Source organism: Amphibalanus amphitrite, unplaced genomic scaffold, assembly GCF_019059575.1.
Source record: "Amphibalanus amphitrite isolate SeventyFive unplaced genomic scaffold, NRLGWU_Aamphi_draft 000025F_arrow, whole genome shotgun sequence".
NCBI lineage: Eukaryota > Metazoa > Arthropoda > Thecostraca > Balanomorpha > Balanidae > Amphibalanus > Amphibalanus amphitrite.
Genome location: NW_024881521.1, coordinates 1,470,245 through 1,484,169, shown reverse-complemented (window position 1 = coordinate 1,484,169; position 13,925 = coordinate 1,470,245). Strand labels below are relative to the sequence as shown.

The window sequence follows — 13,925 nt, the reverse complement described above, 5'->3', positions numbered from 1 at the left end:
TTTATCAACAAGAAAGGCCTGAAAATTTTTGTCGAGGTGGTTTCACCAGGCCATATGGAACTGATCTACAACAGGATGAATAAGGACGGGTGGGCAGCGTTGGATTGGAAAACCGATCGCTCGAACCAAGCAGACGCAAACTAAAACAATTAATCAGATCTTCCCAGTTTTGTATGTTGCAATAAAAGGTCGTGACGAGGGCACCAAACAACAGCAATGCACGCACGCACACCACAGATAACAACACCAGCATTTCGAGCAGCAGCGACGCGACCAGGCGCCCTAGCCCGGGGTACGACTCTTTGGCATTCATCTCACTCCTTCTCGCTCAATATTTCAGATCCAGGACGTGTGTCATTTCAAGTTTCAACACCTTGACATTCGGTGAGTGGCTGAGCGCACATCTGCGGGCGTCAACTCGCTCGTCGCCAGCTCCGCTGAAGCCGGCCGAGCACGGGACATGCGACAACACACCGCTCCCCGCGCGTCAGGAACCTGGAAGCGAGCACTCGCAGCGCTTCCCGGGCAGACCGGGCTGCCCAGCGAGCGGCCGCCGCGGCCACACAGTTCAGGAAGACGGCGAGTTCAGGATGACCGCGGTTCGCGTGGCAACGCCGGACATCCTTTGGCAAGAACCGACGAGGAACAGCGGCCGCGTGCCGCCGGTCTATCGGGCGGAACCCGCGCGCCACAGCCACGACCCGTTGGCATAGGGTCGGGGCGCGTGCCGGGCGACACAGGTACGCAGGGATGTCACACAGCACCGTGCGCATACCATCGGCACTCAGAGTGCACACGGTACACACGCCGGCGGGGCCAGTGTGCACACGGCACGCACGCCGGCGGGACCCCGTGCACACGGCACGACAGCTGCGAGCGATCGGCTGTGAGTTGACCACGCTGCCCGTAGCAGACGGACGGGAGCGAGCGGCGACCCGTGGTCACCCCATTACCGCCACGCGGCCCCACATCAGTTCACGATAGCGCGGGCATCTCGACGCACGGGACGGTGGCTGCCAGTTTGAGCTCAGTAGCACACACGCGCCAAGTGAACACGCGCATAATGAATCACATCGCTATGTTGTGCACAATAAATAGACGTTTCTGCGAACAATTCGACAACACTGCTGAAAACAAGCACACAATAAAAACAATGCGCATTTGCAGGCATAAATGGCAACATCTACATCCATCGCCCAATGCTAACACCATTAAGCACACCACACTGCACCACTGTCGTTATGTCACACATGGCGTCAAATAAAAAATGAAACAAATACTGGGCAGAGCAACCGCGCAACAACCATTCGGTTAGAAACGCTCTGTCACTTAGTACTCACTTAGTACCGGCAACATTTTGACCGAATGGTTGTTGACGGATGAGCTTACAATCATAAAATATCTGAAACATACATACAAGCCAACCTGAAAAATTATGCAGCACGATTCACAATCTGTGACTGAGCATCTCCTAAAAAAAACAATCAAGTGTCACATTAAAATGTGCTCATCACTTCCCTTTGTCGTTGAACACACTTAAATAAGCGCGGATGATAAACAATGTCAAGTTCAACACTAGAGATACGGTGGGAATCTTGAGAAGCAGTCAAGATAGGTAAGGAAGATAACCAAGAAAAACCTTAGGTGCCAGATCTACTTGAAAATTGGTGACCTCAGCAACTGACCGAGAAGGGTTGACTGCCAAAGCGCGGCACCAACATTCGCATTCACTACACTACATGACCCCATACGAGTGACCGGTCAAAAGACCACAATGTCAGCCGACATAAAACACAAGCACGGCACGCCGTTCAGCTGGAGATGAGCAGTGAGCGGTCACCGGGCAGCGTGCGCCGCCACTGACCTTCGATACACTATACTGGCCTTTCCGAGAGTAGCCGGGACGCGAGGACCGCGCGGCACATACTGAGCTACAGCTACACCCAGCGGGAGGCCAGCAACACGGCAGCAGCGGCCGGCGCTGACCACACGCCAATAAATAGGGTACCGGTGTGCGCGTGTCAGACCGCGCGGAGGGGGAGATCAGACGCCGCCGCGACACTCGACACACAGCGGTGGCGGCGGTAACAAGAGCGGCAACAACAGCATCAGCAGCAGCGGCGGCGTACTACCAGCAGAGGCGCGTGCAAGGTCGGCAAAAACAGCACCACCGGCGGAAACTGTCGTATCCAGGCCACCAGCAGCGCGTACGGTAATTTCCTCACCTCTGCCGATGCCGAGAAGCCATACAAAGCACACCGAACACGTTTCATTGTAGGCTGCATACCATCGGTGGGTGCGACAATTTCCTCCCGGCGTGCTCGAATTCCGCCGTGGACTACACCGCCTCTGCTAGCGGCGCGGCTCACGTGCTGATTACCGAGTTGTGTCGCGACAAATTCGGCTCGGCAATCGTCGAGTTGTGCCGCGTCTTGCGGCGACACTCTAGCTCGGCGTCTGTGTCGACTCGACTGACGGCCATCGAGAGTGCCGCCGTCTTGTCGAAGTCGATGGTGGCGTAGCCCTGCGAGGGCCGTCCGGGCGCGGCGACCGACGGCGGCTCGAGGCGCGACCCGGCGCCCGGCTGCTGCAGGTCCAGCACGGCGTAGTTGACGCGCGCGGCAATGTTCACATAGCACCTCTCGTCGTCCTCGGCACTGACGCCGGGAGCCAGCAGCGCCACGGTGGGTGTCATTCCACCGCCACTGGCGGCGGCGGCGGCTGGCGGGGGCGGGGGCGGCGGCGGGTGCAGCGGGACAGCCTGAGCCGCCGCCGCCGCCTCCGGGACCACGTTAACATACAGGTGCCTCTGGTCGTCCTGATCGGCCGGCTGGTAGTTGGTGTTGATGTCACACGGCACCGTGTTCAGGTACGAGTGTGTCGGCTTCGTCTTACGCTGGGCGGGCACCGGCGGCTGCCGCGGCAGCTCCAGCTCAGCCGGGGCGAGGGCGATGGCGGGGGCGGGGGCGGGGGCGGCCGCCGCTGCATCCTCCGTCCAAATCTCCTCGTTCACGTATACGGCCTGGTCGGAGCCATCTGCGGTGCAGGGGAAATGTAAACAGAGGTGAGAAACCCCACAGATGGGTGCAGTAGGGAACAATCGACTCATTCAAAAATCGTGGCTTTGTTCGCGGCAATGAATAAGCAGATAACAAAACAGACGGCAAACATACTGAATGGCACAGACGTGCAAAATCAGACGGCAGCCCTCTACAGGCAAGCAGCAAACCAAAATACTGATGTAAAATCACTCAATAGCTGCAAAGCAATGGACCTAATTGAAAACAACAGACGATATGACGCCAACAGTCATACCTAGCGCCCATGATTGCAACACGTTCAAATGTGAATAGTACGGGAAGGAAAATCAGCATAGCTCGTGTCAGGCATGTATTCAGCTATCTTAAACCACCTTCGGAAACATCTGATTGACTGATTTACTCGTCAGCTAGAAAACGCGAATCGCGGTTACGTAACAACGATGCCTGAAAAGCTCAATGACAAGGTAAAGGGTCGACTATAGCAGTGTATTTGCAAAACAGAAAACATCGCATAGCTAAATGCTATAAAGATTCAGGACCCTGATCACCGAGCCCCGAGGGACTCTCAAGCATGGAGGGAGTCTCCAATCATACAGCACCCCACACAACTCCCAGGAGCATTGACGCCGTGAAGCGGCGAGCACAGGTAAGGCCAGAGAAGCGTCTCACTCACCGGCGGGTCCCCGCCAGTCGCGCAGGGCGGCCACATCGCCGTTGGAGCCGGTGACGAAGCTCGGGTCGGCGGTGTGCGCCGGCGTGTGCCGTCCCTCGTCCAACGACGGGTTCTGGATGCACGTCTGAGGCGGAAGTCAGGGGGTTAAAGTTACGATGGGGCTGGAATGACTTTGACTAGACACAGTGGCAGCTGAGACTGAGCGAGATATAGACATCAGCTTCCAGCGTTCTGCAAAGCTCAACTCACCAAGCCGCTAAAATTCGGTAAATGTGAACCATTGAGGTCTTTTCAAATAATGTGCAAGAATTCAAGATAGCTACCTACCACCGACAAAAAAAAAGAAGTAGAAAAAACAATCCCTGTCAAGTCAATCATCAAGTAAATTTCCTGCCATTAAACACGTAGGCCGAAAGCTTAGTTATGAGTATATTGAGCTCAAGCTGACCAACACATTACCGCTTATTCAATTATCTAACATGTATCGTGCAGAAATTCACTCGCTCCTGCATTCACTAGTAAGCAATCAGATTCAAGAATCCATTCACAGTGGAGCATGCACAAAACCAGTATTAACTAAAAATAGCATCGTAGCTGACAGATGTCATCGAGACTGACCTGTAGCAGCTGAAACAGCGCCTCGGCTCGCTCGCATTTGAAGGCGTAGACGCCGGCACCGGTGGGGCAGCGGCGACCGAGCTCGAAGCTGAACACACCCTCCGTGAAGCCGTAGCGCTTCAGACAGCGGATCGGCCACCGCACGCCGGACCGACCTGGCGAGGGGCGAGAGAAGGCGGGCTCAGTGGGCGGCTGACGGAGCGGGCGGAACAATCTAGAGATGGTGAATAGTGAAAGTGATCAAGCACAGCCAACTACGCTGTGAGATATGACATAGTTTTAGGTAAGCCTATGCGATACGATATATCTGAACGACGATAAAATATTCAAACATCTAAACACGCAAAGAAAATCATTGTAAGCAGCCATTCCAAGTTCAAACCAATACCAGATGGGGACAACCTGGCGTTCTTGCAAAGCTGGCATGCCCTCCCCCTCCTTTTCTCCCACCTGTTCCCTTGTCCCTCTCCCCCGATTCGCCGACGCTCACCTCTCTGGTGGAGGATGATGTCGCGCTCGGTGATCTCCAGCTTGGCCGGCCGCAGCTCACGGCCCTCGTCATCGATGTTCACCACTTGGAAAATGTTTGGGTGTCGATCGTTGATGTCCGCCTTGCTGGACATACATCCCATGTCACGGGGCCGGCCGGCGCGTCAGGCGCGCGCCGTCACACACGTCGGCAGCGACCGCTCGGAGCGCACATACTGGCCAGCAGCTGACGACACGGAGACGAGCCAGTCAGGTCGGCTTTGAATTTGAACTTTGAATTTTGAATTTGAACCAGAACACCAGCTGGTTCAAAATGAAATAAGATGCAGTAATCAGGAAAAGTGCCTGTTTCAATGTCTCACCAATGTTTTCTAAAGTTTGTAAGGAAAGCTAACTAGTGACTACACTCTACTAAGGATATTTTGCAACCACATCAAAATGTCTATTATTGATCCCAAACATGGCTATTTGACTTCTAAAAAATGGCACACTGTAATATGCCCATGCATCCAAATTATAACAACTTTTGTCACATATTCTTTAGATGAAAACTACAGAAGGTGCACAAGTCACTTTTTTAATACAAAATTTACTTTACATTCAAAATGTTTGTCAAAATAATTTTGTCAACACAAACTTTTCCAAAATGCACATATCTTCATCTGCAATTCCATGCCAGCATAAGTTTCTGTATCCATCCATCTCACACACCCCATTGACAATGGAATACTCATGACTGTCAGACATCCTGAGCATGACTTCATCCTCCATGTCCTGAGGGTCACCTCTTTACTAGACAGCACACCTCTTTTTACCTTGGATACCTACCTAATAAATGCATCTGAAAGGCCAAAGCCATGGCCCTCTCCCATGGCCCTCAATCAGAGTTCAGCTGCTACCTGGCCACCCTTTTCTCAGCTTACATAATAATGTTAGACTATCATCAGAATTAACTCTGACATACAAGTGAGGATGCTGGAAACAGGCCTCCTTCAGTAACATCTCATGATCTTATCTCAAGACCTAGCTAGTAGCAGGTTAAGATCATAGGTATATGAAAAGGAGTAACAGATCATCATAATCAGGATCCAGATGTGGTATATTATGACTTATGGAATGGATGGATAGCTATGTCAGGTTTACAGAACAGCTACTACACAGCTATAAGTAGAAAAACTCCAAACTTTATCTTCTATCTCTGTCAGGAGCTGACAGTGTGCTAAGTTGAATGGGGTTAGTATTTTGATGTGATTATATCATGAGTGATTTACTTACATCCACAAACATTTTAAATTCAGCCAGCTAGCACCTAGCAGCTTGAGCTAGACTGGTGAGAGAGGGCCACACTACACCCAGGACAACCATATGTGCTTATCTACTTGTGAATGTGATAATTGATATGTCAAGTTTTTGAGTGATATTATCACCTGCAGCAAGGCAGGCCCAGGCAGGGTCATTGGTGGGTCTGTGGTAATCTTCACAACTATCAGTAATCACCACTAGACATGGCAACCAAGCCTCAAGCTGAAGCCAAATCCACTCATCCATCCATTCAGACTAATTTCTTAACAAAAATAAGGAAACAAGAGAAGAGGGTAGTAGTAAAGCAGGCATCACATTTGTTTTTTTGTTTTTGTTTATTGCAACCAAGGAGAGGCACTCCACACTGTAGGTTAGGTTGTAGGTGTTAGGCTTTAGGTAATAGGTGGTAGGTTTTAGTTTGTAGGTTGTAGGTAAGGTTAGGTCAGGTTTGAATAGCTTTGGTTTGGTTTGATTAGACAGCATGTCTGGGTATAGTGCCTCTCCTTGGTTGCAAAAAAAATATGTGGGTGTGTGTGTGTGGGGGGGGGGTTGTGGCGTGTAAAACCTCTGAGGGTTATGTGTGACGCCCGCTTTACGACCACCAAAAAGAGCACTCTAAGCAATATCAATAAAAAGGGAGTTACATGAAGTCATGCCAAATAAAATATTGATCATTTTTGTTTGCAATTTCTACAAATGGTAGCTGTCATAACTAACAATCAGAAATTGTAAATTAAATAATCATTCAAACGTCCAATAGAAATAGCATTAGTTAAGCAATGTTGTCTCACTAACAATATTGATATATCACCGTAGTTAAAGGAAACAGTTCACTTTCCTGAAATTAGTATTTTGCTATGGATTTACGATTTTTTATGCTCAAAATGATCAGAAAATAAAATAAAACCTTTTTGTAAAAACAATTATTTTCTATTCTTTAATATAGGACGAACTATATTCTATGTAAAATAATGTTTGACGCGGAAGCTTATTACGCGTTGACCAATCATATTGCGTAGTTCAAACCTACGCATGCTGCATTAGCTGTAAGCAGCATGCTGATTGGCTGACGGTGACGTGGCTGCATTCCTGTGCAAGGCACACATTCCTCTGCAAGGCACTCTTTTCGGAACGAGAAATGGAATATCTTCGTCTAGGGTGATCGTTGAGCCGTAAAAGCTCCTGATTTGTGCTAGTCTCAGCTCAAGCTACGAAACTGCTATTCCAGTTTAAAATCCCATGTTAAAAGTGAACTATTTCCTTTAACAGTAATTGTAAATGATCCTACTGCGATCTGATCATGTTATCCTAAATATAATAAAATATTCAACCGATCACTTACCTATATTGATATATGGCCTGTTGTTGTTGTTGTGGGTTAGGGCGCGTAGCAACTTGGCTCTTGCGTCCAACAATATATGGCCTAGCCACTCCAATTTCTCACAAGCAAGGCCCTAAGCCCTAAGCAAGTATTGTTTATTGTAGGATGGGAGCAGTGTGCTTTGTGCTTGTGCTCGATAGCTAGTGTCCTCTAGCGTTCGTTTTCGATAATGTGCTTTTTACGTGCTTTTTACCATTGAATTACCAATTGTTGAGGATATGTGTCCTATTTTTAGCTAAATTATATTATTTATTTTGAATGCGCAAAATCAATGTAGTTAAAATTTCAAGTCAAGCAAAAAATGATCAATTCCAAAAAAAAAAAATCCGCTAGGTTCCGTAACTAATTTTGTTCACGGTTCGTCATTTACAAGTGATCATATTAGCAGACATAAATGACGCACCTGTATATAATTCGGCGCACGAACTTTTCTGTGTGTGGTTCTGTGCGTGCGTGGACCAAGGCCCTATTGCGTGGACTTGTCGATATCGTCGATATGTTGTTACCTATATGGACTAATTACCATTGATTAAAGATGTCATATGTCTTCTTACCAATATTTTTCTTATTTTAACTATGCTCATCTTCCCTGCTAAGTTGAAGTCTTTGCATTGCTCACCTTGACCTTTCCCGTTTTTCTGCTCTGATATCGTATAAGTATAAGGCATTTATCATGTTTGGGCCAAATTATGTGATAATAGTCCACAGTTCTGCAAATGTGGGATGTTTCATTTGCATGGAGAGCACTATTGAACAACATATCCTCAGGCCTCAGGAGCATGAGGACGAGGAGTGGTTTACCAATGAAATGGATGAACAAACCAGGTATCCACTATCCATAGCCCAGTGTGTCGCCCCACTCCTCAATTAGGTAGGCATGTTCCCGTTCCTGTCATTCCACAGCCACAATGCCCACACACCCTATAACTTAACAGACCTAGTTATAAATAACTGGTAAATGACATTGTTTTGATCACATCTTTTGAAAACGGTTTTTAATTACAGGATATATTAATTTATACATAGTCCTGCTTGCAAATCAAGTCTGGTTCCTCGATTCAAGTATCTAAGACTGATTCAAGCAGAATATGGACCCTGATTCATCACACACCAAGCCTGACAGTTTACATGAAGTATGTGGCTTTGACTGGAATGTTAAGGTAAGTCACATGTTCACATTTAGGCAATACCCATTGATCAATGAAGTACAAGTAAATCATTTCTACCACAAGCCACCAAGGACAGCTTGGTAATAAGCAGAAATCGATAATGCCTTTTAAATTATATTCAACTTCTATCCCTCTACTGTTTAAACTCAACACATTCAATCATCTTTTTCAGGTTGTCTTGGCATCCAGTTCAGCAGGCATGATGTATGAACCTCTCACTTCAGTCAACTTCAAGACATCTGAGGGCAAGGATGTGACACTGGAGCTGACCAAGGGGCAGCTGGATGAGCTCATCTCTGCGATGGATGCTGCTGTCAAGGCTACCTCAGAACTAGAAAGATAACATGCATCACCTCTATTCTCTTCATCTCATTTATCATAGCCATTGCCATCAGAATATGTTGTTTCATCACAAGTGCTTGAGATATATCATGAAATAAACAAATTACGAAAACTTAACGAGTGTATGAAACCACCTATAATTTGACTTTGAGCTCAATCAATAATATGGCGATTGCAAGGCTGTCTTCATGCCATTATGCTCTTTACTCGCTTTTCGTTTCCGACAGCATACGTGTATGTACTGTAAGTGTATATCCACGCGATCAACGCAGTGTTGCTTGTTGGACCAATTAATGCAATCGGCAAAACGGAGCTCGCGAATGCAGATACCAAATAGGCAATTATTCCGAATGTTCAAATACAGTGAGCAGTCTGAGCAAGCTCAATTACTGCATTTTAGAATTGATGCGGCCTAACGACACAAAAGTCGATAATATTTTCCCCAATTGGCCGATAGCCTCTATTGCCGCGGAACCATGGTACGAGTTTGTACAAAAAGTGACTTTAAGTACAAACAAGGCGTGAATGGGCACAAGCACTCAAAATTTGTTTTTTTAGGTGTATTCGCGTACCTCACAATGCTCTTGAAACCAAACGGTCTCAAGACTGAAGACATGAAACAAATGTGACTTAATTACTCAAAATATAGCATCATTATGACATTACTTAAATTAATAATGTGCCCAAACAAGCTTAGTTCAGTACAACAATCGCAAGCATAGCGACCAATAACAAAACAAATCACCATTTACGGTAGGCGAGCAGAGAACTTATCACGCGCTGACCTGTGCGCACGTCCACCGCAACCACCAGCCCTCCCGAACAGCACGACACTCGCACGGTGTAAAACACAACAGCACTGCGGCCAGCGGCAATGTCTACGAGTCCGCGTGTGAAATGATCAGCCAAGATATCACGAAGTAGAACAGGAAGATCGGGTAGACGCCGAGGGCCTTGCGGGACGGCGGCTGACTGTCACCCAGAAACTTGACCGACGCTAAAAACAGGGAGAAAATGTGTCAGAATAGCGCGTCACGACTGCAAGCTTAACATCAACAGGCCGAGGCCTGCAGCCCCCGCCTCCGACCATTACAGCGTCAAAAACGCGTCCGGTTTCATCTGGCGGTTCGTTTTTCTTTCCTTGGCAGTTATTTTGTAATAATATATAATGTAATTGTATCGGCCTACGAGACCTATTATTGGTAAGTAATCTTTCTAGTTCATCTCAATGGCGTTTATCACAGCTACTAGCGGCAAAATATCACAAAGATTTAAAAAATAATAAAAGATGGATTTCATACACAAAAAAATCGCTTGGTTACACATGGAACATCGGAGATTTCGTGAGCTGACAGTTATGCCACCACAGTTCTGCCCGACCTCCAGACATTCAATTCGTTTCAGTTTTTCGTTTCAGTTTTCACCAATTAAGCAATTATAGCAATAACATCGTAATACCAACTGCCATCTTACCGAACGTAAATATGTTTTTGCTGCCCATTATATCTGCAGATTTCATATGCACGGGACCAAAAGGTGCGCATGACGATAGCTCGTGATTTCGCTATTTACTGGCCGTGACCTGCCGCCCTGTGCAATCTCACCTACTATCGCTATGGCCGGCACCATCGTGACTCACCGTAGGTGGCCCATCCGAAGCCGAGGCAGGTGATGACGAGACGCACAGCGAACAGCGCCGTGGTCTGCTCGAACAGCAGCACCAGCCAGCACAGCATCAGAGCGACGATCGTCGGGAACAGGCAGTAGCCGAGCACGCAGACGCTCTGGAAAAACGAACTGGAGGACCGATCGGCGTCACAGGCATGGTATTCTTGGTCGCGGATCGTGGTGTCGGGTCGGGGGGCAGGGAGTGGGAGTAAGCAGCCAAGAAAATAGCGGGGAGTTATGGGAATCGTAGCGCTCTGGGACGCAGCAAGTAGCTACTTCTATTCACTTCACTGAAAGCCCTGGACACTGGACAGCACTTATTAACGATACTAATTTCTCGACTTTTTATGCCTCGTTCAGCACCCACACAATACGTCAAAAAATTACTTTTATCGGCAAGAATAGATGAAGCGCATCAAATCCTTACATGGATCCTCCGAGCAGTTTGGTGTTGAGGGTGACCACGGCCGAGCCCACCCAGACAATGACGAACACCTCGGCGAACTCTGGACCACCGTCGTTGGCCAGCGTGCCGCTCTTGCCCGCGGCTGGGGTCTCCCCCTCAGGAGAGCCTTGTAGCATCACCGCCAGTATGGTGCACAGGATCAGCGGACCCCAGAGGTCCCCTGTGAAAACACCGGACGGTCAGCGGAACTGATAGATCACCTGTGAAAACACCGGTAAGAAGAGTGGATCTCATGACTCATGTGACGACGCTCATACAGAGAACAACAATCAACAACGACATATCCTGGCCTTCGAGTAGGCTATAAAACAAATCCATCGGATAAAATACGCAAATATCACGTCCACAGCGGACTCCGCAATTGTCTTCTTTGATACACGAAAACCTGACGATGAGCACTGCAGATGACTTACATTCTTTCAGCAGGGCTTTCTTCTCCCGTGGGTACATCACGTGCCAAAACTTCGTCCCCACGGCCTTCAGGTCACGCATCTGTGAGCGAAGAGATCACTTATTGACGACAGAGTCACGGACAAAGAAACGATGAAGACAGTTTATCACAACTAAAACAACACCAGTGCAGGACAATTAATTTTCATTATTCAGGCACGCTGATTGCTTAAAAAGCATGCTTCACATTCACCGTCACATAAAAGCTCCGGCTCATCATTGCACCCACGAATACACGAATAGTGACACGGTGCCGTTCTCATCGAATAATGTAGATGATTAGAAGTGAATTTTACTGCAAAGGCATCGACATCGTCCTTTCTTACAGTATGCCCCTCGGCACTGGTAATCCTGTTATGCTTCCCCATTAAGATGACGTCCCGTGTATTCCCGGCACCTCCACACCGTTCCTCACTAACGATAGTGCCCCGCGTGTCTATGGCACGTCCACAACTTCATTCATTTACGATAGTGTCCCTGGCACCTCTGCGCTGTCCCTCACTCACAATGGTGTCCGTATGCCGCCGACATTACCACACCGTCCCTCACTTACGATGGTGTCCGTATGTCGCCGACATTACCACACCGTCCCTCACTTACGATGGTGTCCGTATGTCGCCGACATTACCACACCGTCCCTCACTCACAATGGTGTCCGTATGTCGCCGACATTACCACACCGTCCCTCACTTACGATGGTGTCCGTATGTCGCCGACATTACCACACCGTCCCTCACTTACGATGGTCTCCTTGATCGGCTCGTCGAGCGTGTTGTACTCGACGGTGCCGTCAGCAGAGCGTGACGGCTGGCCGGGCACGTTGATCTGACCCCCGATCTCGGACGGGTCGACGCTCGACTCCTCGTACATCTGACGGACACACGATCGGTAAGCGAGGCTTTGGGACATGGATGAGATTCTCAGCTCTCAGGGAACAATCATTCTAGAATGTGTGTAAGTGGATGATATCACACAATACTTCATAGTTTATGTAGTTGGTACAGCCTATAAGAGAAACTAGAGATGGCACACCCATCAATGACACCAAGTGACAACACAAATAGCCAAGAAGCATTATGCCAGTAGCCAAAGTCAGTGTTAAAAATTATACATACCTTAGCGATTAAAATGTGCAATTGCATGGTCACTGGTCAGGTTGGGTTGGAATGATTTATATGTATGGTCTCAATGTAATGGACATGCCTCTTCCCTCTTACCAGTAGGTCCACTTTCATTTCCTTTGCTGGATCCATTGTTGTGATGAAGAAGCAGGCTCAAACTGGTGGAATCACTGATGGGATCACTTTCTTTGGAACTATGTAGGTGCAATTCTTACCTATATCCTGTAAACACAAAAAGTCATTTTGAGCCTTAATTGCAATGTCCCAGAAAGCACAAGCTGCTTTCAAAATGGTACATTTTGACTCTCTAGTGCCTAAAGTGGTTATAATCTCCCTCCACTTTTAGAGCCAGTTTATTTCAGAAGTGACATTTATTGTTCATGGGCCACATTATGCACATCTGATAAACTTTACTCCACAAACAATGCAAAATTTGAATAAATGCAAATGCAAAGGCCAAAGGGTTTATCGTAACAAAACAAAATCACTTAAAAATGCTTTTTGTTATTCTTGAATATAAATGGTGAAAATAAAGTAGAGACTAGAGACCCACTTCAAATGCTGTAGGCATTCAAGACATTTTGTCCATGAGAGATTGGCAAGTCCCGTTAAGTGCTTAACAAAAATGATAGTTTTTCAGGCTGATCAAGATATATTTAAAGCCAGAAAAGGGCAGTCACCACAAAGCTTTTTGAAAATATATTCAGTGATCTATCAGTCATATCTATCAGATCTAGAGTCCTAACCACAATAAATCATTTGATGGACATATTTTAATCAAATGAAATCACTCTATTGACATGATTGACACACAACAACCAAAGTTAATCCTCAGCACTAGAGTCCATGCACTTCTTAAATGAAACAAAACCAGGAATAGCGATACAATCTACAAAATGTAGTTAAGAGCAAATTTGAAAAAAAAATGATATTCTTCAATCTACAAAAATTGACGAATATCACACCCAAAAGAAATCGCAGCACTCACAAATCAACATTTGTAAACAACTTATACGTAAGCAACGTGTTCATTTGTATCAATATCCAAGGTGAGGAATGAAGTTGCTAGGTAACATGAGTGTTAAATCGTCAAAATCAGCCTTTTGAAGCTTGTTGCTAAGCAACATGACTATATCAACGAAATGTACGTCATATATCGAACAAGTTTTCTGCACTCTTCTATTTACGTGTTGGAATACAGAAGC

The 13,925-nt window shown here is 47.1% G+C and overlaps 2 protein-coding genes and 1 long non-coding RNA gene across 17 annotated transcripts; 1 reads left to right on the top strand and 2 right to left on the bottom strand.

Annotated features, from left to right (window-relative positions):
• Positions 1-153: 153 nt before the first annotated feature.
• On the bottom strand, positions 154-7,846 carry LOC122394373 (fibroblast growth factor receptor substrate 3-like). 3 transcript variants are annotated; one of them, XM_043391220.1, is made up of 6 exons: positions 7,547-7,846; positions 7,466-7,482; positions 4,823-5,047; positions 4,333-4,487; positions 3,715-3,838; positions 154-3,036 (listed from the first exon to the last, which is right to left on the bottom strand). In XM_043391220.1, exons 3-6 carry the CDS (start codon positions 4,962-4,964, stop codon positions 2,366-2,368), a joined length of 1,092 nt encoding a protein of 363 aa, XP_043247155.1. In that variant the 5' UTR covers positions 4,965-5,047; positions 7,466-7,482; positions 7,547-7,846; the 3' UTR covers positions 154-2,365. The 3 variants fall into 3 exon arrangements, with proteins under 3 accessions (XP_043247155.1, XP_043247164.1, XP_043247173.1); XM_043391229.1 differs by having other exon boundaries at positions 7,466-7,477; positions 7,542-7,584; XM_043391238.1 differs by lacking the exon at positions 7,547-7,846 and adding an exon at positions 5,117-5,124 and having other exon boundaries at positions 4,823-5,083.
• A 63-nt stretch (positions 7,847-7,909) lies between these two features.
• LOC122394252 lies at positions 7,910-9,132 on the top strand. 4 transcript variants are annotated; one of them, XR_006258835.1, is made up of 3 exons: positions 7,910-7,949; positions 8,510-8,664; positions 8,846-9,132. It is a non-coding gene; the product is annotated as an uncharacterized LOC122394252 (long non-coding RNA). The 4 variants fall into 4 exon arrangements; XR_006258836.1 differs by having other exon boundaries at positions 7,911-7,937; XR_006258834.1 differs by having other exon boundaries at positions 7,929-7,953.
• LOC122394198 (protein YIPF6-like) lies at positions 9,016-13,766 on the bottom strand. Of its 10 annotated transcripts, none has more exons than XM_043390923.1 (7): positions 13,709-13,766; positions 12,817-12,942; positions 12,341-12,469; positions 11,563-11,641; positions 11,111-11,309; positions 10,655-10,812; positions 9,016-10,012 (listed from the first exon to the last, which is right to left on the bottom strand). In XM_043390923.1, exons 2-7 carry the CDS (start codon positions 12,850-12,852, stop codon positions 9,894-9,896), a joined length of 720 nt encoding a protein of 239 aa, XP_043246858.1. In that variant the 5' UTR covers positions 12,853-12,942; positions 13,709-13,766; the 3' UTR covers positions 9,016-9,893. The 10 variants fall into 10 exon arrangements, with proteins under 10 accessions (XP_043246858.1, XP_043246883.1, XP_043246890.1 ...); XM_043390948.1 differs by having other exon boundaries at positions 13,686-13,717; XM_043390955.1 differs by having other exon boundaries at positions 13,512-13,713.
• Positions 13,767-13,925: the final 159 nt, after the last annotated feature.